The 24,409-nt window shown below is 43.4% G+C and overlaps 1 protein-coding gene and 1 long non-coding RNA gene across 5 annotated transcripts in view; one reads left to right on the top strand and one right to left on the bottom strand.

The window, feature by feature from the left end:
* The first annotated feature begins 6 nt into the window (after positions 1 to 6).
* Positions 7 to 24,409, top strand: part of CD2 (CD2 molecule) — a 198,127-nt gene continuing 173,724 nt past the window's right edge. For 2 of the 4 annotated variants that reach the window (XM_072398494.1, XM_072398492.1), the window contains exons 1-4: positions 7 to 480; positions 9,666 to 9,739; positions 12,653 to 12,973; positions 19,849 to 20,187. In XM_072398494.1, the coding sequence (XP_072254595.1) occupies positions 9,688 to 9,739; positions 12,653 to 12,973; positions 19,849 to 20,187 (712 nt within the window). In that variant the 5' untranslated portion in view covers positions 7 to 480; positions 9,666 to 9,687. The remainder of the gene's footprint in view (positions 481 to 9,665; positions 9,740 to 12,652; positions 12,974 to 19,848; positions 20,188 to 24,409) is intronic. The other 2 variants (XM_072398491.1, XM_072398493.1) reach the window with 1 other exon arrangement.
* The window catches only part of LOC140321708 (uncharacterized), a 42,525-nt gene continuing 18,653 nt past the window's right edge, over positions 538 to 24,409 (bottom strand). Inside the window, exon 2 of the long non-coding RNA XR_011919001.1 lies at positions 538 to 2,785. This is a non-coding gene — a long non-coding RNA (uncharacterized lncRNA). The remainder of the gene's footprint in view (positions 2,786 to 24,409) is intronic.

Raw genomic sequence — 24,409 nt, 5'->3', positions numbered from 1 at the left:
CGGGCAGAGGGGCCACTGCCACCCCAACTGGGACTGATAGAGGTACAGATCCGGGCAGAGGGGCCACTGCCACCCCAACTGGGACTGATAGAGGTGCAGAGCCGGGCAAAAGGGCCACCGATACCCCAACTGGGACTGATAGAGGTGCAGATCCGGGCAAAAGGGCCACTGATACCCCAACTGGGACTGATAGAGGTGCAGATCCGGGCAGAGCGGCCACTTCCACCCCAACTGGGACTAATAGGGGTGCAGATCCAGGCAGAGGGGCCACTGCTACCCCAACTGGGACTAATAGGGGTGCAGATCCGGGCAGAGGGGCCACTGATACCCTGACTGGGACTAATAGTGGTCCAGATCAGGTCGTAGGAAACACCCCTAACTAGGACTGATAGAAGTGCAGAGGGGCCACTGATACCCCAACTGGGACTGAGTCACCAACAATCAAGGACAGAAAACGTCAGAGTTCTACGGATTTCCAGAGTATGTATATATATGTGAATGTATGTGTGAATGTCTTAAAATATACATATCTGCATGTTTTGTTTTTAAATGTAATTTTTATTGAGTATTTCCAAGTAATACAAAAAACAAGAAAAACTAAGAAACAAGACAAAAAGAAAGCGATAGATCAGGGGTACAACATGTGCAAGGGCCTTCAAAGCAGGCATTAGCTTTATCAGATAAATTAGTTATTTGTCTATTCAGATTACCATTAATGCCCAAAAATCCCTAAAAAAAAGCCTCTCGGAATCACAATTCTGCAATCCAAGGTCAAATGTTATTAAAACCAGCTTTTGTGGCCATGTTCCCTCAATCTGCTCCAGGTGATTATAAAGCCGAAAGTTGTTCCATCAACCCAACGTCTCCAACACGCGCTCTCAATTCTGGAAAAGTTGGTGGGCAAATGGACTTCCCATGGTATAGGACATCAAGCTGCAGTAATATAATGCGCCATCAGCACTTTGCTTCGAATATTGTGGTCTGGATGGGAGACTGGATCTCATCTGATTGGAGCCTCCATTATTCCGGAGAATAACCAATAATGCAAAGTATATGATGGAGCGCAGCCGCCACATCTCCAACACAAATACTGCAAATAGGATATAATGTATGAACCCTACATATATAACCCTATGTATAAGTATCTTATAGACATTTTCCTTACACAAGGTACATATGGAGCTTTAAGGAGCCCGATGCCATATGACCTGCCACAAATCCAGAGGAAGCTCCCCGCTCAGGATGGATTCCCATTTATATATATGTAGGTATGTGTAATAAATGGCTGCTGGGTTGGTATTCAATATCCGATAGATTATCCCCTATGAGAGGAACCCCCTGCACACACCCGTTTAAACAAAGTACGTGGCGAGAAGATAAAATTCCTAGTTAGGCTTTGGCCAAAAGGTCGTATTTGTAGGTAGCTGAAAAAGGATGGTAGTCCTGATTTACAATTCTGCAATGACCTTACCTCTCCAGTCACTGGATTGGATATCTATGGCCATAACCGAATATCCGAGCACCGTGGTTGTATCATTGGCTGTGTTAAACCATCAGCAATTTGGGGGTTATATAGAGACAAGTAATGATTTGCAGGTCGTTAGCCTGTTTAATTAGGAGCATAGGGCCCAATAGAGAAGAATCCGGATTGTGATAGGTAGAGCAAGCCATAACGTCTCAATCTCCGTCCACCTATTCTACGCTCTCTATGTAGTCCAGGAGGCCAAATGACGGAGATGCCAGGAAATATTTATGGATGTCCGGGACTCCCAAACCCCCTCTGGATCCCAAGGAACACATAACAGATTTAGATTCATATCCCCAAATAAAATTCATCCCACCTCTATGGATATGTCGTAGTGTACACCTTGGAATATGGACCGGGAGGGTTCCAAGAAGACATTTCAGTAGTATGGACATCTTAATCAGAGCGATTCACCGAGAAATATGGAGAGAGCTTCGATATCCTAAAACAATGCAAAGTTGGCGAATGGTACGAGGGGGTAAGAAAATCTCCAAAATATCTGCACGTATTTATATTGGCTGTATATGTACACCCCCGGCCACTATATTAGGTACACCTAGTCCCAGGTTGGACCCCCTTTGCTGCGGTGATTCTTCTTGGCACAGATCCCCCAAGGTCCTGGAATAATACGATATCACATGATGGGAATCTCGCACCCCGGGGGTCCTCTATTGGATGGAGATCTGGTGACGTGGGGGCCCGTGTTCGGTCCGGTGACCCCATTGTCAGGATATCAGAGTGAGATGGTTTGAGCTCTGTGACACGGCCTGTTATCTTGCAGGAAGTAGAAGATGGGGACACTGCGGGATAAAAGGGGTGGCTGACAATACTAAGGTGGGTTGTGGGATTTATACCATGCTCAGGGGGTACTAAGTGGGCTAAAGGGTGCCAAGAAAATATCCCTTACACCACCACCAGCCTTAACGGTGACACCAGGCCGGTTCCAAGCTTTCATGTTGGTGACACCGAATTCTGACCCCACCATCCGAATGTCTCAGCTGAAATGGAGACTCATCAGACCAGGCAATGTTTGTCCAGTTTTGGGGTCCCCGGGTGAATTGCACCCTCAGGTCCCTGTTCTTATCTGACTTGATTGGCCCCCCGGTGTGATCTCTTATCTGATAGGAGTGCATCTGAATCTGAAGTCCTCCTCCTGATTGGTTGGTGGGCCCAATACATTATCCAATCTGTGTATTGATTGAAGTCCTGAACAGTCCAGCTGCCAGATCTTCATGTTGGTCAGTGTTGGGGGAAGAATCGCTGTAACAATAAATGAATGAGATAGTCAGACATATAGGAGATAGCCACCAGAGGCGGCGCTCTTCAGGGCCTGGGGCAAATTTATACACAAGGGTCTATGGAAAGTGGGGAGTTGCATGTAGTATAGGGGCCAGTGCATGGAAATTGGCAGTTTGTATTGCGCTCCCAGTTCTGTCATTATGCAGACGAGGAGATTCAGGATACAAAAGGTTCCCAGGTTGTCAGCACCCAAGGCCGCTGCCTGTTCTGCCTTCCCCTGAATCTGAAGTGACCCCAGATGATGCCCCCCCTATGGATGAACCCGTCCTGTCATGGTGTCTGTGAGCAGAGACGTGAATATATCCGTATGACATCCGTATGAGTAGGATTGTGGATAATACAGCTAAAGCCTATGTGTAAGAGTTACCTTCATACATCCAGGACACAATACATTTATTAGGAATGGTGTGACAACACCCAGTCATGATATACTGACAGCCATGGGGGCATTATACCGCTCCATCCCCCATACTAATAACATTGGGGTGGTACAATCATTTCATGACGGGAGTTCTGAGAAACCATATAACCAGTTTATTAATTCCTTATTACAGTTTATATTGTAATATATATAATTATATTGATTCTTTTACAAATTCAAGGTGTGGCATTGGGGACTGTCACGGTGCTGCAGGGCAGGATGGTGTGTGATTGGAGAGAGTGCAGAGAAGGCCAACTAAACTAATAAAAGGAATGGAGGAGCTCCGCTATGAGGAGAGATTAGCTGAACTGAATCTATTCTCCCTTGAGAAGAGACGTATAAGGGGGGATATGATCACCCTGTATAAATATATAAACAGTCCATATAGAGAACTCTCTCCCCCATTATTCACTGTAATGTCATTACAAAGCACAAGGGGGCGCTCTTTGCATCTGGAGGAAAAGAAGTTTAAGCTCCGGATAAGGAAGGGATTCTTCACTGTAAGGTCTGTGATAATGTGGAATCGGCTCCCTCAGGAAGGAGTTTCAGCAANTNCTATAGATTGCTTTAAGAAAAAGCTGGATGATTTCTAGAAGCACAGAATATAACTGGGGATTAAGGATTTATAGATAACAGAGACTGCTGATCCAGGGAACATCCGATTGTCTCATGGGATCAGGGAAAATTTTGGAGCAAATTGTACCTGGGGGTTATAAGGGTTTTTTTGCCTTCCTCTGGGTCAGTTATATCTATAGGGAGTTATCTAGGATGTTTATTTTGCTAGTTGGTGAATTTGATGGATTTATTTTTTCACCCTAAGTATTTTTCTTTGGACTTTACATCAGAATCCCCCAATGGTGTGAATGGGGGAGATTGTTGGATCTTGATGACCCCTTCTATCACTTGGTATGGAGGAAGCCCAATGCCCATTCAGAGAACCGGAGTTACATTCTATGACAGCTGTCACCGACCTCACCAACCACTAAATTCATCATTTAAATCCCGCAGACCATTAATATGAAATAAGATAAATCCATTTGTATAATAATAATCTTCCTAATGGTGCTGACAAGGACTGTGGCGGCTCTGATTCATTGATCGGTTCAGTGAAGTATTACTATTGTTACTATTATCATTATCTTTGGGATTACTAAAGAAATACAAAATATTATTTCTTTTTTCGCACTCATTATGGATTCATTTCATTCTGAGACCAAACAAGAAAACAGTCAGATTATTTGATGCCGGTAAATATAACAGGTAAAGAAAATACAAAGTTAAAGCGTACCTAAAGAGTTTTCACTTTACATACAAGGATAGGCAATGTAAAGTGAGAATTCTAGTATTTGATTTTTTAAAAATATTATTATTATTATTATTATTATTAAAAAGGATTTATATAGCGCCAACATATTACGCAGCGCTGTACATTAAATAGGGATTGCAAATGACAGACGAATAACAGTCACGCACCCCGGGAGGCTCTGGGTGCCCCTACTGTGCATGCCTAGGCATTGGGGGCATGTGCAGAAGGAGCCTTTTTGTTAAAAGGGAAAAAAAGTGCCGATCTCTAACATGCACGGTGAGATCTGCAATTTTTTTCCTGTGACCCGATCTCGTGCCGGGGTCATAGGAAGAAGGACATAGAAGAAGAGTCAAAGATGGCAGCGCCCGGAGCGCCCAAAGACGGATGTCGGGACAATGTGCGACCCGATGGAAGAGACCTCCGGATCGATCGATTGCTCTGCGGGATGGAAGGTAAGGGTATTTTTTGTGTTTTGGGGATTTTGAGTTTAGTTCCTCTTTAAGGTCACACTTACCTAACAGAACATCTGAGAAATAAATAAAATGAAACAACGGGAAGAGAATCGTTATTGGTGGAGCGGGGTGACTGCTGTAATGGTGGAAACAATACTGAAGCGTACGGCTCGGCAGCGGTTGCCTCATACAACTCAATATTACACCGACGTCACGCTGCGTCCCTTCAGTTCATGAAATATAAAGGTGAAAATTGTCATTCCGAATATAAAAATTTATTAGAGCATTATTTTTGTTTCATTAATAATAATGACAAATAAATTACAAATACAGGTAGTCCCTGAGTGAAGGACATCGGACATACAGATGGTCTGCTTGTTGGTGTGCAGGACGGAGGCTTGATGGGGGGAGGGGCCGTTTGTATGACTTGCAGAAGTAATCTTTTACTAAACACAGCTGAGGTAGTGGGTGATCTTAGGGGGTGAGCTCTTCCTGCTGCCTCTTGTAACTCTTTAATGACCAAGACAAACTCTGCCGTTGTTTCATTTTAAATATTAAAGCACAACTTGCTCCCGAAGGTCTAGGCTGCATTTGTTTGTGATTAGCTCACAGTGAGGATCTTATACAGTAACTGACACCATGCTACCTAATAATATGCTAAGACAAACATCTGTCCTAATTGCATTTATTAAAATAATCTACCTGTTCCCACTTACATACAAATTCAACTTAAGAACAAACCTTCAGAGGTATGTAACTCGGGCCTACCTGTAAAGTTCTGTGGACCACTGCTCGGTGACCGCTGTTCTTATGAGGTCTAAGTCGCCATCCAGTGGCAGCTGTGAGAATTACACCAGACAGTTATTCCCCGGAACATTAGCAGAGCAGTGCAGGATATCGCGATAGAAGCATCTGTACACATGCAGAGATCGGCCCTACCTGTGACTGAGGTGCCCCCCCCCATATATCACCATTGGGGAAGAGATTACCTGAAGGAACCGTGAGATGAGTGAAAGCTTGCCTCAGCCAATCACAGGAGAGTTGTGGAAGGCGGGAACACCTGATTGGACAGCATTAGTGCCGGGTCAATTTTAGCCAATCCCATTAGAGCCGCTAAGAGGCGGGATTACATGAAGTAACAGTTTGAGGGACCGCAGAGAGACAACCAATCACAGGAGAGCTCGGTGAGGCGGGAACATCTGAGGTGACAGCTGTGAGATGATTCCTCTCCTCATTTCTCTTCCTTGGAGGCCATTAAACCAGGAATGTGACTCCTCTTTGGTGTGAGCGCCCCCCAGGGATGGGGTGCAGTATACAGCTGACCCTGTGCTCTGATTGGTGGGTCACCTGGGCCTGTATGATGGGAATAGACCAGTAATCGATGGCTGTGAGGTGATCTGACAGAATCTGCCAGCTGGGCCTCAAACTCCTCCAAAGAGAAAATGATGGAATCTGATTGTAGTAAGGTGAAAATTGTCACATTCACCCTCTGTGTGTATTGTACATCATATAATGTCCTCCTCTCCTCAGAGCTAGAGGTTTCTGTGTCAGCCAATCGGATCTCCGCTTTGTAATCACGTGTGTTATAGATTTCCCAACCCCTCCCCCACAGTACCTCCCTGTTCTAGATGTGTACTTACCTGGCCTTGGGCAAATCCCCTCTCCTGCGTGTACCTACCTTTATACCACTGCCAGGATAAAATGTTTATACTGGACATGGTGACAATGTCTGCCCCCTACAGTCACCACTCCAGGGGGCAAATACTCAGGCCTGAAGCCAAGTGATAATTCACATTGCAGAGATTACCCCATTATATAGAAGAAAACCTGGATCTTCCGTGCACATTATTGGGTGGTTAACGTCAGCAGAGATTCTCATTCACTAAGCTGTGTAAAATATCTCTTACTAGGTGAATCATTCACTTTGCTATGTGAATAGTTTTATATTCCTTTAGTAAACTGACCTCATTGTGAATGAAAACAAGTATAGCACCACCTAGTGGACACATTGAGAATGACAGTAATTACTATACCTGTGCCAATATCCACTTATTGCCTTCCATGTATAGTACAGTACATTCAACCATCTCAGTTCACTCCAACTGAATCCAACTGAACTCTATGGGACAGCAAATTCTGGGGGGTGATGTACCAATGCCAAAAAGTATTCAAAAATAACTGTACTGCAAGGAGAACATCTTTTAAATATCCAAGGTACAATTCAAAACCTCAAATACCATGCTCGGGGTATTCTCTAAAGCTGTACGTGGTGTTAGTAACACATGGTTGTCATTAATAGACCTGGGGATAGCAATGCAGAGTAGCTTGCTGTGGTAATTCCTGTTCTCATCCATGCAGCAGCAGATGTCATACAATGGAGGATAATGAAATCCATAATGAATGTAGAACACAACTGAAGGAACGCAGTACAGAAGACGTTATGGCTGCTACGGTGGGCAGCATTTATCCCCCTTCCGTAAGAAAGGAGATCTGGGGAGCCAGGGGCCAGCTGTGTATTGGAAGGAGCCGTGCAGGGATGGGAGCTTCTAGAATTGCTTCAACACATACAATATACAGTCTGTACAATGCACATCTTCCCAACCAAACAGGAAAGTATAGCTTCCCCCCTGTCCTGACTGTGACCCCCCTGTCCTGACTGTGACCCCCCTGTCCTGACTGTGACCCCCCTGTCCTGACTGTAATCTCTCCATCCTGTCTGTGACCTTCTCCAGCCTGGCTGACCTTTCTATCCTTGCTTTGCTCTCTTCCATCCAGGAAAGTGGGAGGGATGCAGCAGAGCGTCGGGAATAACTCTGATTGCACTAGCAATAGCACTCTTTATCCTGACTGACCCTACATCCTTGTTAGTGGTATCTGCCTATGGTTGGTAATATCTGCACATTATTCATACTGAACACACACACTTCCTCTTACCTGTGCCTTTAATATGTATCCATGTCACAGCCCCAGTCTCCGCTCCCCTCAGGTAGGGATGTTATCCCTGGGAAGTCCGATAAATAACTCATACATATCATCCTGCTGAAATCCTTGGACAATCATTGGTCTCTGTCTATGGCAGAAATGATATCTTCAGCTGCACACAATCTCACACAGAGGAATATTGCACCAGGATTACAGTGCTGGGTCCAGGTACACACAGGTAATATACAGGTAACACGCAGGCTCCATGGGTGTACACACGAGGCCAACCTATTCATGGAATATTCTGGAAACAGAACAATTCTCTAAACTAATTACAGAAATGAAAGTTAAAAAAATTTGAAAGGAATCTCATACAGAGATAAATTGTCCAAACATGAGCAGAAAATGTAACCCGGCCCATCAGAGAGGGCAGATGATGTACTGGTACTGGTACTGGTTCCCTATACACCAAGAAAACTTCTGGCTTTGGTGGTCCAATGCAAAGTCTTTATATCTCCTGATCCAGTGCAGGTCTATGGTGGAATATTCAGCGCTGCGTCATATGTTGGCACTATATAAATCCCGTTTAATAATTATAATCTTCCCATCAGGTAGATGAATGTATTCCCAGTTACTGATACTTTATAGGGACTCCGTAAGTCATCTCCTGGTAATGGTCATAAAATATTAATTCAAATGTCGTCTGGGGTAGGGCGGTGCTGACCTTTGAGTCATTTTCTTTATGTTTTTAGTTTTGTTCCTTTTCTAGGGAAATGATAGCTTTTGTGTTATGAAGTGTCCTCTGCAAAAAAGTGGAGGATGTAATGTTCTGTGCTGGTATCACTAATGGAGGGCCCCGGGGCCCTGCAGACAGAAATAATGGCTCCTTCTCCAGTATCTCACCCTGCTGTAATCATGGAGAAGAGGTCAGCGTTCTATGTAGGATCGCGATAGTTTGTTTCCTGACATCAAGCTGTTTTAGAAGTAATAATATCGGGAAGTAAAACGGGGGGAAAAAATCCAAGTTTTGTCAGGAAGTGAAAAATGGAAACATTGGAGAGAAAATTCTATGAAAATAAGATTCATGTTGGGTTTATTCACCTATTTCAGATAGATTTGTGTTTCCTGATGTGTTGGTTCCAAGGCTAACCAATTCCTTCTTTCCCATGTAACAGGATCAATGTGATGCGGAGAAATATATACAGGGAAGTTTGTCCAGAGTTATCTTTTAATTTACTGTTTCTAATTAGGAATTTTCTTTTTATTCAGTGTTCTGGGGTCGGGTTCAACGCTTTATATCTACTGGTGACAGGTAACGGGATATAGGGTACACAGTATGGGTAATGTGATCAAATAGGACATAAGCAGGAAAGATTCGTACAAAGATATATGAAATCTGCCCAGGTACAGCGAGGAAATACCCCAACTGCACATGTGGGAAAAGCTGCTAAGGATAAGTAATTCCAGGATCTCTTCTCATATCAGGGATTTCATAGAAAATTTGTGTGAAAAATTCTTACAGCCAGAATACTGAACCCCTCATAATGGGCACCACATATGTACTGGCCCTGGAATTTAGCACAGGGATGGTGGGAACCTCTTGTAATAGGCAGCACAGGTAATATAATGGTGAAGTTTCAGGGGTTTGTATAGTTTTATATTTATGAAATAAGCAGGGAATATAAAATTGAAACAAATTATCATCCTCATTTTTCTCTGATTTCTTTTTTTCTCATGCAGACCTGACACGCCAACCCCAGCAATGTGTCCCCTGCGTGTCCTCCTCCTGTGGGCCCTTCTGTGTCTGGTCAGAGGTATGTATGAACATTATATAGAGGGGGTAATACAGTACTGTGATATGAGATGGAGCAATATCTGAGATGATAATAACAGAGATTATACAGTGATAGCTTTCTAAACTATCACCCTGAGGGTAACATTTGGCATTGGTTTTCCTGGCAGAGAATGACGTAGAGGTCTTCCTAATATTGGTATAACACAAAAATGATCAGTGTAACAATCTACACATCCAATTGTTTTGCAGTGATTGAAAATTGGAACATCTAGAGGTTCTGATCAGACTGAAACATTATTCATTTCGGGTTCACTTCACATGAAATGTAATAGGCCTTAGTGGTTGAGGGTCAATGGTGGATGTTCCAGGGGCAGAGATAGAAGTTCCAAGCTTTGATTTCTGAACACATGGAAGCTGTTCAGTCAGTTTACATATAACAAAGGTCGGTGAATGTGGATGAGACAGGAAGGGAATACCATGATCATTCCACAACACTGAACAACATTCCACAATGCAAGGAAAGAAGAACCAATAGAAACAATCAGTGAAATAAAAACAGAGCCAGGGCTCATCTTTAAATGGTGTGTATGCAGAAACTGACTGTCCTATAGTGTGAAATATAACTACTGCCTTCTATATCCAGTCCCTCCAGAAATCATTTATATGAAAGCAGTAATAAGTTAGATGAATGTAATTCATTCCATAAACTATCTTATGATGGATGACTGAAAGGTTTCTGAAACTCATCCTGCATTCAACAGAACTCATCATCTTCCCCCTGACATTCCAAATCTCCCCCTGACATTAATATTATTATTGAAATGTATGTATATAGCGTTCACAAATTAAAGACCGATACAAACAATGCAACTTCTAATACCTCAGGTTTTTGCCCTCCCCTCAGGCACATTGTCCTGGTGTCACCTTCCACGCTGCCCTCTCATTTACCCCCCATATTCAGAACTTTTCCAGGTCTTGCCCACCTACCTACCTACCCCATACACAGGCTGCCCACCTACCTACCTACCCCATACACAGGCTGCCCACCTACCTACCTACCCCATACACAGCCTCAGCCTTCCCACCTACCTACCTACCTACCCCATACAGAGCCTTCCCACCTACCTACCTACCCCATACACAGCTTTCCCAGCTACCTACCTACCCCATACACAGCCTTCCCACCACTCCTCTTCTGCTGCCTTACTTTGCAGATCTCTACACTGGCTTTTGTTTCACCTCAGAATCAAATTTAAGCTCCTGTGGTTTGCCTTGATATCCCCCCACAGCTCCTCCCCCACCTACCTACCTGATACACAAATCCCTCCACAGCTCCTCCCCCACCTACCTACCTGATACACAAATCCCTCCACAGCTCTTGTCCCACTTACCTTTCTGACCTGATAGAAAAATCCCCCGTAGTTGCTCTCTTCGCTCCTTCAGTGACCTCAGGGAACTGACCTCCTCACTAAATTGTACAATAACCTCCTCACACGCACGGCTCCACAACTTCTCTAGAGCTGCCCCGACTCCCTGGAATGGTCTTTCTTGTCCCATTCAGCTTGCTCCTACTTTCATTTGGGAGAGCCCTCAAAACCCAACGCTTCAACCTCACGTATCCATCTTCTGTCCCTTAAACCCTCACTAAAAATATATTGGTGGGCATCCTAATTCCCTTAATAAAACCCCCACTACCCTCTATTCCATATCCCCTCTCTTATTGTGTGATACTTCCCCCACCTCCTAGATTGTTAGCTCTTTGGGACAGGGTCCTCTCCTTCGCCTGTGTCACTGTCTATATTTATCTGTCATTTGCAACCCCTATTTATTGTACAACGCTGCATAATATGTTGGCGCTATATAAATCCTGTTTAATAAAAATATTAGGAGAGCACACTCTCCAGGGAGCCTTTCATTTGCACAGAGAGCCTAATTTATTTCTATACCAGAATCTGAATTATACATTTACAGTGGCTTCAGAAAGTATTCAGACCCCTTTCAAGGCCATTTTCAGGTCTCTCCAGAGATGTTCAATGGGGGTCAAGTCAGGGTCCCTAAGCCCCCCTCGTGTTGTCCTCGATTTGGGTTATTGTCATGTTAGAACCTTCAGCCCAGTCTGAGGTCCTGAGCACTGTGTAAAAGATTTTTATTGAGGAAATCTCTTTACTTTGCCCCACTCAGCTTTCCTCCAACCCTGACAGTCTCTCAGTCCCTGCTGCTGGAAAACACCTCCACAGCATGTTGCTGCCATCACCATGCTTCACGGTTTGGATGGTATTGGGAAGGTGATTGGTGGGGCCTAGTTTCCTCCAGACATATTGTTTGGAATTGAGGCCAAACAGTTCAATCTTCATTTCATCAAACCAGAGAATCTTGTTCAACTAGGAGGCACCTGAGCTAAGTTTCTAGCATTCTTGCAAAAGGTTTGAATATTTATGGAAAAGTGATTTTTTGTTTTTTCTTTCTTATGTAAAAAATGGTGTACAGTTCTGTTTTCACTTTGTCATTATGCTGTTTTGAGTGTAGATTAATGAGAACATTTTTAAATAATTATAGATCAGGCTACTACGGTACATAATGAAAACGGTAAGGGGGTCTGAATAATTTGTGAAGCCGCTGTACCTGCACTGTGCTGCTCAATGACTGGGTTACAGTTTATTTGGACTTAATTACCTTTAAATTTAATTAAAGTAAATGTAAACCTGAACTGGGTGACATTATGTTTGTCTTGTGCTCCTTGTATCATTAAACAGTTATTTTTTTGGAAATGTAATGGAAATGATCGTAGGAAATGGTGAACATCAGGAAAACACTGCAGGGTTCAGATCAAATGTGATTTATGGGTCTCCTATACCCCAATCTGTGTTATATGAGGGGAGAGCGGAGCGTACACTGCAATGTGACCTGACTGCTATCTGTATTCTGTGTGCAGGAAATTCAACGGAGGAAATATTCACCCGGACGGGATTTGACCTTCTCCTCCCCATCAGACACAATCTCAACCTGAATGGTGCAGGAGGACAGAGCTGTGATGAGATTTCCTGGAACTATGCATTATTACTCCTTCCTATAGTCACACACAAGTATTGTAATCTGTCTGAGTCCAAACATTCCCCCAATGTGAGGATATCGGAGAATGGAAGTCTGATCATACACAATGTGACTCCGGAGAATGACGGGATATACACACTGCGAACACTCCAATCTCCAGGACACGGTATACAGATAGATCATTACATTGTCCATGTAGAAGGTAAGTCCCATCCAATGGCCACCTACACTCCTAGCAGCGTCCTCCCCGCTCCGTGTCTTTATATACATACATTATATAGGAGCTGGGAGAGACGTATGTACAATCTGCCCCATCCTCACCATTCCCACCCAGATCCCCAGTGCTCGGCCCTCCTGAAGTTGCTGTGACCTGAACTGTGCTGTGCCTTCTGCTCAGGGCCCCGAGTGTTAGATCTGACCAATGATTGGTGGGGGATCCCCAATACACCCACTGACAATGGGCCAATCTATAGAACTATGGGGGGATTTCAGTGTAACCACCACAATAGCAAAAGAATGTGTTTGCCACTGCTAACATTTAAAACAGTAATCAACAGAAATACAAAATAAAATGAATAGGAATAAATACACTCATGATCTGTTATTTTAAAAAAACATTTATTTAAAAACAGACTGACTTAGCCCGCTATTTCACCCCGCAAAGCTCTCCTGCCCTTGAGCACGTGGGGCCCAATATGGCGTCTGTCCGCTCCTCCTCACACCAGCATGGGAGCCCCTGCAGCCAGTCCTGAAGCTCCATGACCCATTCTCCTGCCAGCCCAGGGAGCCCAGCAATGTTTGCAGAAGGGACCCGGGAATCTGCCTCCCCAGAGCCCAGCAATGTTTGCAGAAGGGACCCGGGAGTTTGCCTCCCCAGAGCCCAGGATAGCTCGCACTCAGCAGCAGGCATTTGTCTCTAATGCCATGCTGCATGGGCTATTTGCCACATTACCTACAAAAAGTGATTTGGAAGCCATGCTTGCCAGACTAGAAAGCTCCTTACGTACAGATCTGGAAGTAGGTCAGCAGAGCAATACTAGAGTTTTGGCCCTGGAAACTTCTGCTAGCAATGTGAAATGCACTGTGACCACCTTAGAATCTTCTATGGGGAATGTAAAATCACAGCTTACCTCCTTATTGCTCTGCACTGACGACCGTGAAAATCGCAGTAGGAGAAACAACGTGCGTCCTCAGAGGCATCCCTAACACCACAGCTAATATTGCCCTGTACGCTACTGTGACTGCTATTCTTAACAAGCTTCTTGACGGCCATTGAACTTGACCGAGTATACAGAGTACGCAGCATCTGAGACCGCCGTTCCAATCTGCCCAATGGTGCCGTGTCTACTACTACACTTTAAAAGGAGATTATGAGGAAGGTTTGGCGGCAATGTTCTGTGGACTTCAATGGTGCAAGCATACAGTTATTACCGGATGTCTCAGCGCAAATCTTATGCGCCGTGTACTTCGACCACTAATTGAGCTGATCTGTTCTGTGGGAGCATGTTATAGATGGGGCCAGACATTCCATGTGTTAGTAAGAAAAGGTGGAGAGACATTTGCTTTACACCGCCATGCACCTTTTCCTGCGTTATTCTGTATGCTAGGAGTTGACCCAATTGTTATCACAAACTGGCTGGATTTCCCTACAGAAGTGGCAGCCTCTCTGCTGCAGAACCGCAAAAGAGATTTTCCTTAAAAGCCTGCGCGTGTTGATTTACGAGGAAAGAGGAGCACCTCGGGCCCCACAGCTAATGAAACCCAATCCTCACCCTACTAGGATTGATGCTTTCCTGGGGCTGTTGGTCCTTTTGATATTATTGCTGATGCTATTTGCCATTACAGCTGAACTGCAATATGTTCTATGCCTGCAATTCATTGCTGATATTGTTTCTTAGAAATCACAGGTTTGCTGAATAAGGTGATATATGCGGTATATAGTGGGGAGAGTTTGCTGCTGGAATAATATCCCTGTTTTATATAATATGCATTAAATTCCTCACTGCCATTTACGATATCTATGCGGCTTATTGAAATGCTGGAATGCACTGATTGGTATAGAAGAGAATTCTCTATATTTGATTTCAGCTGACAGATACCTTGGAACGATTATATAACGGTACATTATTATTCTGATAGATTGCAACTATAGAGGGCAATGTCCTATAGGGTATATTAAGCTGTCTCTCCCTGCCATGGAGTTTTTTACTCCTCTCAATAAGTTTATCAATGCTTTTTGTGATTAGTGTTGTTGCCATACGTGACCGGGCTGCTTAAATACAATCACTACCGCAGTGTTACCGGGGACTGGGGCTAGTGGTTTATGGTCCACTTTAGTTATCTGCTTGGCCCTGTCCGGAAGCCTTGCATAGAACAGATAAGTTCCCTATGCCAACGGTCTCAGGGAGAATTTTTCATTCTCTAGCTGAACCCAATCAGTTCTCCTTGCTTTACTGTTTTGTTTTTGCTATTTATAGTCTGGGTTATTTATACTTATCTGTTTTAAGTACTATTATCAGTGTCAGTAAGCCTACTGATTACATTGACAGGCTGGTCATTCAGTCTATGGCGGACGGTGCCTGCGGAATAGCACTACCTATATTATTTGATAAATCCCTTCCTTGGACACTAGTCACTTTGAAGGCGGACCCTGAGGGGCGATACCTCTTTGTTAAAGAGAAGATTCACTCTCAATTATTCACCCTGGTTAAAGTGTATCTTCCTAACACTAATCAAGTATCTTATTTGGAAGAATACCTCAATGTTGCTGGTATGTTTCTGTTCTACGGCGCCTCAAGAGTTTTTTGGATCTCCACCAGCTTACTAATATCTGGAGAATACAGCACCCTAATGAGCGAGATTTTACTTTCTATTCTCTGGTACACAAAACCTATTCATGTATAGATTTTTTCCTGGTCAAACACGATACCATCTCCTACCCTGTTTACCCTATGATAAGGCACTCTCTATTTTTTGAAATGCCAAAATATGCCCTAGGTCTTATTTTCAGGGGGATGTCTTATTCTGATCACTCATGTGCCATTCATTGTCCCCTTCTGATCACTCATGTGCCATTCATTGTCCCCTTCTGATCACTCATGTGCCATTCATTGTCTCCTTCTGATCACTCTGTGCCATTCATTGTCCCCTTCTGATCACTCTGTGCCATTCATTGTCCCCTTCTGATCACTGACTCGCCGGGTAACAGACTCCGTTAGGGCAGGGATCAGCAGCTTGCTTGTCCTTTGAAGTTACTTTCAGTTTCACTCTGCACTGCAGCCAGCAACGAGGAGTCACACAGAGGCACACAGTGGCAGGTATCGGTGGGTGTCTTATTTGGGGGGGTGCTTTATTTTAATGTTTTGAGCAAAAATCGGGGGGTGGCTTATTTGATGGGGATGTCTTATCATCAGGGTACAAAGTTCAGAGATAGGAAATTTGACCTGATCATGCCCCGATATTGATCACGGTGTCTTCTGATGTTTCTTCCACAGGTGGTAGTCCATGGCGTCTAAATTAGTCGCTTTTGACTTCAGGAGAATATAGAACTCACTTAGAGGGGGAGATTTCGGCCTTTTTTTTGATAGGAATGAAGCAACAGTTCCTAACCCGCTGACTGTTTGGGAAGTGTTACTTGCACGGTCTATTGATACGGCAGGGCCATAGGGTTAAAAAAAAGAGTGTCAGCAGCAACTAACACAGCTACTTCAGGATTTACACGACCTTGAGACTAGACATAAACAGGGGTCACTCTTCGGACACGGAAGCCCAATTAGTAGCATTCAGGGAGAAAATTAATATACAATACTGTTCCAAAGCGAGATGTCAGCTAGATAAATATAGAACCTTTTTTTACGAGTATAGTAATAAGTGCAGGAAAGCTTTGTCACGTGCCGTAAGAGTATAAAGGGCTCGAGCCCCAGTACTCTGCTACATCGTTCTCAGGATATAGGCGATCTTTTAAGGATTTTTACTCTAAGCTATACAGCCTCAGAGGGCATTCTGAAACATGCCTCTCAGGCACGGTTGCTGCAAATATACAGACCTATTTGATTGCCTCAGGTATCCCTAGGATACCGGAGGGCGCCTTGGCAGCTTTGGATGCTGAGTTACAGGCAGCTATTACTAATGCCCCCTGGCTTACTATAGGTAGTTCCTCCCTCAATTCTCGGGCCCATTCCTGATGGCCTTTATTGGACTTTCGCCAGCTGACTCCCCCACGGCCCACATCACAGTCATCTTGAAACCTGACAAAGATGCTAAATTATGTGCAAATTATCGACCGATATTGCTCCTGAATTGTGATATTAAGCTTTTTTCCAGCATTTTAGCACATAGATATACACCTATCCTTCAGCGTCTTATCCACTCGGATCAAAGCAGTTTCTTACCACTCAGGGAGGCGAGAGACAATACCACTTGCACATTTAATATAATATATTATGTAACCACACACAAAATTCCTTTTTTGATTTTTTTCGGCAGACGCTGAAAAGGCGTTTGATTGTGTGAACTGGGATTATATGAGACAAGTCCTTGCTGTTATAGGCGCTCCCAGTAGACTTTTCATGTGGATACAGGCCTTATACAGAAACCCCGCCGCTTCTGTCCGAGTTAATGGAATCCTTTCCCACCCATTTTCCATCACCAGTGGCACACGACAAGGCTGCCCACTATCTCCCCTACTTTTTATTCTTCTTGAGCCCCTGTTGGGTCATATTCGCAAGAACCCAGATATCAAGGGAAAAGTAGGCTCCATTGACCAAAAAGTTGCCGCCTATGTGAACAACCGTCTCTTTTATATTACTGTTCCCCAGGTGACCATCCCTAACCTACTAAAGGAATTGCGTCAATATACCCAGTTAATTTTCAGAAATCAGAGGTACTGGACATTAACTTGCCAACTGGGCTTCAGAAAACTCTGGTGTCCTTCCTTCCTGTTTAAATGGGCACGGGGTTCTGTCCGATATCTAGGCACTAACATTCCAGCTGACCTGAGAAGAGTAGTTGAACTGAACTTTTTACCACTTCCTAATAATAATGTAATACACGTGATCTTCAGCAGGTGGAGTCAACATGCCTTTTCTTGGTTTGACCGTTGCAATATCTTAAAAATGAACATCATGCCACGTCTTCTTTATCTACTTCAGATTCTACCAGTACATATCTCTCTCCACTTGTTGCATAAATTTCGCTCTGAATTTTTGAAATTCATTTGGAACGCTGAAACCCCCCACCTTAATAAATTTCTTCTTTGGCTTCTGAAAGATCAAGGGGGTTGGCTTTTCCCGGATTCGATATTATACCACAGGGCAGTACATCTGACCCGCCTGGTAGACAGACATGCCAGCTTTAAGGCGTGGGTGAGCTTAGAAGACTCAAGGTTTCCTATAATGCTAAGTGCGGCGACATGGTCCTCACTTGAGGATAGGGCTAGCCTACGTCACCACCCTCTGATAGGTGAAACGCTTAAGGTAGTCCCAAAGTATTTCCATGCGGAAGGGGTTACTGCCTTCCCCTCCCCCATGTCTCCTATACTGGGACACCCCAAGTTTCCAACTAGTAGGCAGGATCCGATTTTTAAGATGTAGATCGAGAGACGCATTTTCCGAGCTACCCATTTTATGCAACATTCCACCTAGTTCAGCACAGAGAAGATTTAAGTAGATCACTCCCTTCCCTGCTTAGATATCTGGAGAAAGATACAATTTCAACAAATTTGTTTTGTCCATGCCACCAGCGCAGGATTTCTATTGCTTCCTTGGCCCTCTAGAGCAGTGGTCGCCAAACATTTTGGTCCCGCCGACCACTAAAATTACCGGCTCCTGATGGCGCATGCGCGGGGAGCTGGATGTCACTTAAAGTTGGAGAAACATCCCCCATTGTGACGTCATGATTACATAACCCCGCCCATTCTTCCATCGTAGATCTGAGCCTACGATGGGAGAGTGGGCGGGTTGTGTCCAGGGACACAGCCTGCCCACTTCCCTGAGCCTAGGAACTGTACGGGGGACATGGTCCGCGGACCCCCTAAATTTTCTCGGTTGGCGACCACTGCTTTAGAGAGGCTATGTGTCCCTGGAGAACCCTTGAGAGGTTTTTGCTCTCCTATATGTATGAATTGCAATTGACAGCACATGATTCCTCTGTGCCCTATTTCGTTACCAAATGGTAGACAGACCTTGATAATAGGTTTACCGAAAACCAAATAGATCTCATGCTATACTACAGGCACAAGGCCTCTGTTAGCAACTGGTATCAAGAGACTAAATAAAGATTGCTCACTAGATGGTAAAGAGCCCCTGATCAGCTGGCAAAACAAGCTCAGTGTGTTGGAGGTGTGGGTGACACACAGGTATGCTGCTGCACATATTTTGAAGCTGCCCTGTTCTGGCTTCCTTCTTTTTATTTATAATTTACGCTGCTTTCTACCTCTGAAGGATTATGTTCTGTATATGTCTGCTTTTGTTCATTGCCAATAAAAAAAAAAGAGCAAAACATTAAAGTCACATAACCTCAGTCTGTATCTTTTTAACAAATTTTATTAGCATCTCCAACAGTTATTGACCCAGAGAGTTTGTTTGTTGTATACATTACATGGGGAAACAGCACCATCTACTGGTGTGATCCAAGTATAAACCAAGAATTTGTTTTAATGGCATTTTAAGGAGAAAACTATCTTCAGGGTATACATGATTATGTGTGCTATACAAAAGCTTGTATATGGTGCCTACAGATGCATAAGGCGTGTTGCACAATTGCAGTTTAGGTATACCTATGCATATCATAGCAGGAAGAATATTTAATATTATCATGGCTAGCTCTAGGAGGTTCTTTAAAGCATCTCTTATGGAAATTTTTAGATATCATAGCTTGTTGTGTATTTACTTGTGAAACGGTTATTGTCTTTATGCACTGAAAACAATTTTTGGCCTTCACATAATATATGGGGTGTTGTCAGTCTCAGGAGATTCTGGGATCTCCCAGGGATGGTTATACCCCAATCTGTGTTATATGAGGGGAGAGCGGAGTGTACACTGCAATGTGACCTGACTGCTATCTGTATTCTCTGTGCAGGGAAAACTTGGGAAGAAATATTTACCCGGCCGGGATCTGACTTTCTCCTCCCCATCAGACACAATCTCACCCTGATCCATACAGATAGAAGGAGATGTGATGAGATTCAGTGGAAATATAGAAAGTCATCCACACACAATGCAATCCTCATACTCAGACACAGGAATTGTACACCGATTGTATATAATGATAGAATCTCCCCCAATGTGAGGATATCAGAGAATGGAAGTCTGATCATACACAATGTGACTCCGGAGAATGACGGGATGTACGGTGTGATTATACACAACTCTAATGGAGACGTTATACAGAGAGATCATTACATCATTCATGTAGAAGGTAAGTCCCATCCAATGGCCACCTACACTCCTAGCAGCGTCCTCCCCGCTCCGTGTCTTTATATACATACATTATATAGGAGCTGGGAGAGACGTATGTACAATCTGCCCCGTCCTCACCATTCCCACCCAGATCCATGATGTGATGTTAGTGGGGATCATTCTGTATTTGGGGGAGTCCTGCACACAGGTAGAATGTGTCTCCTCCAGGAAGGTGTCACAGGAAGTGTCTGCTCACCTGGTTACAGGTAAGGATGGAGATAGGAACATGCTGTGTATATATTGGACCTTATAAATGGAAATAATTGTCTCTCTCAGTTCCAGTATCGGTTCCGATCCTGGACGTCTCATGTCACCAGAATGGCAGCGCTGAGATCTCCTGCAGGGTGGAGGAGGGGACTAACCCCAATATCCGTGTATCTGTGATTGGAGGATCCCAGGGGAATTATTCTGCTTCCTCCAATAACATTACAGCCATTGTGGAGTCACCGGGCCCCTGGAACATCACCTGTTCTGTGGAGAATGGGGTCAGCCGGTCAGAGATGAACAGATCCGGGGTCACCTGTCCAGGTGAGGGGGATCAGCTACAGTAATGATTACATGTTTTGGGGGAGGGGTGGTATTGGTCACATGTCCAGGATGGGGACGGTGAGTGTTGGGGACAGTTGGGGGTTTGAGTTTTGGAGTTGGGGGATCTGCAGGTTTTATATTTGTTTTTGGTGCTGAGAACTCCACTTTGAAATCTACAAGCACAGAGATCGATGTTTAGTCTTGTATGGACCCCAAATACTCTGACACATTATGACCTCACTTTGCTGTCCTCTGCAGTTCATATACTTTGTAACATTTGTCAACCAACATGAGTTCCGCAGTCAGTATAACAGGATATGACCCCAACTCCAGAGGTGAGTGGTGCAGAAGGGCCACCAGTGCTGGGCACAACATTTTTGTGGTTACACAGCAATTTGTTATTAATCCGTCATTGTTTAGAAAATGGTCTCACCACAGCTGGTATGTGCAAGTATGGAGGATTCCTTGTGTGTACATCACACGTCTTGCTGCATGACACTGAGTTTGGCTAAATGTTACAACCTGATTGTACAATCCCCTTTACATTTACCAGATATATAGTGTGGGTCCTGATCTGGTATAAACTGAACAAGTTATTCGGTCAGAATGGAAATCTATAGAAGTTGTATGACCAGATTGTACAAGCACATAGATCTGTATGTCACCAGATTTTACACAAAGCTGGCATTAGTGGACATGGAAGATCTGGTATTGGTTTCAACAATCCATAAATACTAAATACAAAGTGATCCCTCTGCAGTTTTATTCTTTATTCTCATCCTAGGAGCCCCAATACAATATACACAACTGATGTACCAGAACAACTGTTTTAGTACTGATGTGAGCCCAGTCAAGGAAGAAATTTATCTTTTTCTTAAGGAAAACATCAGCGGTTAATATTACAATCATAAGAGAACAGACACAGACACCAGTTCATATAGAGTTGCTGTTCTGATTTATTCACAAAAGATGGTATTATTTATACAAAGTAAAGTAAGTGTTACAGAAAAGTAATTAAAGGTTTGAAGTGATAAGTGACTATTCAGGAATCCTGAGTGATTGATGTTCCTAAACAATTTATGGCCTTGATATCTTTGGAATCTCTTCACACCTCCCCAGGTGACCAGTTCCTTTGTTCTTATTAACACATTAGACAGGTAGAGAAACTACACTAGTTGTATGGGATGTTCACCCCCCCCATAATAAAGCAAATTACTTGTTATATTTCTCATGAATAGTTCTGCTTCAAAATGGAGATTACACAAAAAACAAGATAGAGACAGAAACAAAATCATTTTCCTTTTCAGCCCCAAAACAAAACTATTCCCAACACCAACATACACCCTCAGAAGGAAACGCCAAGCAACAACCATCAACAAATACCACCATAGAAAGTAGCGATGTATAAAACATTCCTATGAGTACCGATCACAGCCACTATGTCAGGGAACATCCACTCCTTCAATAAAGAATAAATACAGCTCATAAATCATCTAATAGAGAAAAACCTACAAATCAGAGACCCAGAGAACAAAAATTACAAATCCCATCCTAGCCCATCCCATCTTAGGAAACTTGTGGCCATGATGGGAAATGAGCAATGTACCCCAAACCTGGCGGAGGAAAGAGACAATCACCTCTTATCTGGGGAGGGTGGGGAGCCAGGACGTCTCTGGGTTTGCAGAGCCTATTGTGGGCAAACATTTCATCTATAGGAGGGGTGGAACACCCTAATCCAACACTATATACTCATCTCACCCAGTGGCGGTTATTATCACTATAATGTGAGATAATATGATGCAGTACAACAGAAAAGCTTATATGAACCTAATTTGTTTTCTTTCATCCAGATGAGAAATTATTTCCCAAACACTCTGATCTGAGGAGCACATGCACCAATGGCCATCACTCTTGTATAACAGATTGCAGACAATGCAATCCCTAACCCTAATTCTTTCTATATTTACCCTCATCACCACCCATAGAAATTACCAGAGTTTTTTTTTTTTTTAGTCAAATGGTCCTAGGAGCTATTTCATTACACAAAGCAAAGATCTCACACCACCCCCATGTGTGGCAGCCAGGGAGTACAAAATACACCAAAACACAAATTGTACAAAAAAAAAAGCAATTGTGATGATTCCCAATATCAAACATTTTTTTAAATAAAAGGGGGTGGGGGGTTTATATTTTGTACTGGGTACTTTTTCCAAGATTCACACACTTTTGAAATTCATGCATTTTGTGCACTGGATTTAATTAAAACTTGTAAGAATTGTGAGTAAAAGTGTTACTAAAAACAAATAAATAGATTCCATGCTATTACTTTCTTTCTGATAACCTGACTTCTGCCTGGCACGGGGCTCTTCTTGTACCTATATTATATTCCTGGATCTCTTCTATATTCCAGCATATTTCTGATTGGCCCATTCATCTGTGGTCTCACCATTATTAATATATACCGGTTGTGCTTTTTGAATTTTTTTTTTTAAACATTTGAATATTTTATGGTGCAGCTATCTAGTGTTTAATTGTTAAGTTATTTTCATGAAAAAAAATGATTACAAAAACCTTGTACATGTGTAACACAGGGACAAAGAGGGCACCCGTGTCACTGGGAAATGTCCTGGATGGATGTTATGTGGGACCGTGGTATCTCAGGTTTCAGTACTGAGGTAAAACCAACAGAGATTTGACTTTCCCTGCTGGTTGTTATGAAATTCTGTTTTGGGGCTTACAAGCCTATATAGCACACCTGGTGCTAAGCAGCAGTGGCTGTAGCAGCCAGATCCTCATTTGTACCTGTAAAAGGTGAGGTGCTGGTTTGATAGCTCCAACCATCTGTTTTGCTAGCTAGGAGGCTTTTCTTTTGATTTGCTGACACCACCCCTGTGGATCATTCTGTTTGTTTGCCTTCTTTGTTTAAAAAATACGGGCAGAAGCCCTAAGGAGACGCTGATGTCTGGAGTTGCCTTTTAGCCACCCTCCCATTTGATGCTAAACCTGAACAATAAGGTATAAACTGACCGTATAGGTCTGGGGCCCTTACAGACACATTTATAATTATACCCGGTTGTATCTATCACAAAAATACATGGGGTCAGGGGTTAGGGTGGGGCCCATTTATCACTGGCTAAGCTCCTAGTGGTAGTGACATCATTTTAGATTTGGTGATGTACCTCAATGTATCAGAGTAGAGTTCTTCCACCTTTCCAGTTTTCTCCTCATTTCTTTGTTCTTTAAACCATAAAAATGTGACTTAGGGTTAGAAGTACACGTCTGTCATTTCTAAACCGCAGTCTAAAGTTATTGCCTTTCCAATGGTTCAGTAAACGAAGAGTCTGTGATCCAGAACAAGCAAGCATCAAAAGAAGTAGGAGCTCCTAAGGTACATATTTGTTGTATGTCAGTAATTATTGCAGCCAGAGGATCAGTATGACAGGAAGGTAAGTATTACTATTAGAAGGAAAGCTCAGCACCGCCATGTTCCCATAGGACCATTGGGATAAATCTGAGTTTTGGTGCCATTGCTCTGACCAATCATATTCTGATATTTTGTTCCCCAGTCCTCCTCTCTGACATTGCTGTGAACTCCTCCTGTTTCCTGAATGGCAGTGTAATGGCCGTCTGTTCGGTGATTGGATCGGATCCGC

Source organism: Pyxicephalus adspersus, chromosome 1 (genome assembly GCF_032062135.1).
Source record: "Pyxicephalus adspersus chromosome 1, UCB_Pads_2.0, whole genome shotgun sequence".
Taxonomy (NCBI): domain Eukaryota; kingdom Metazoa; phylum Chordata; class Amphibia; order Anura; family Pyxicephalidae; genus Pyxicephalus; species Pyxicephalus adspersus.
The sequence above is the reverse complement of the archived record's forward strand: the minus strand, read 5'-3'. Positions and strand labels throughout refer to the sequence as shown.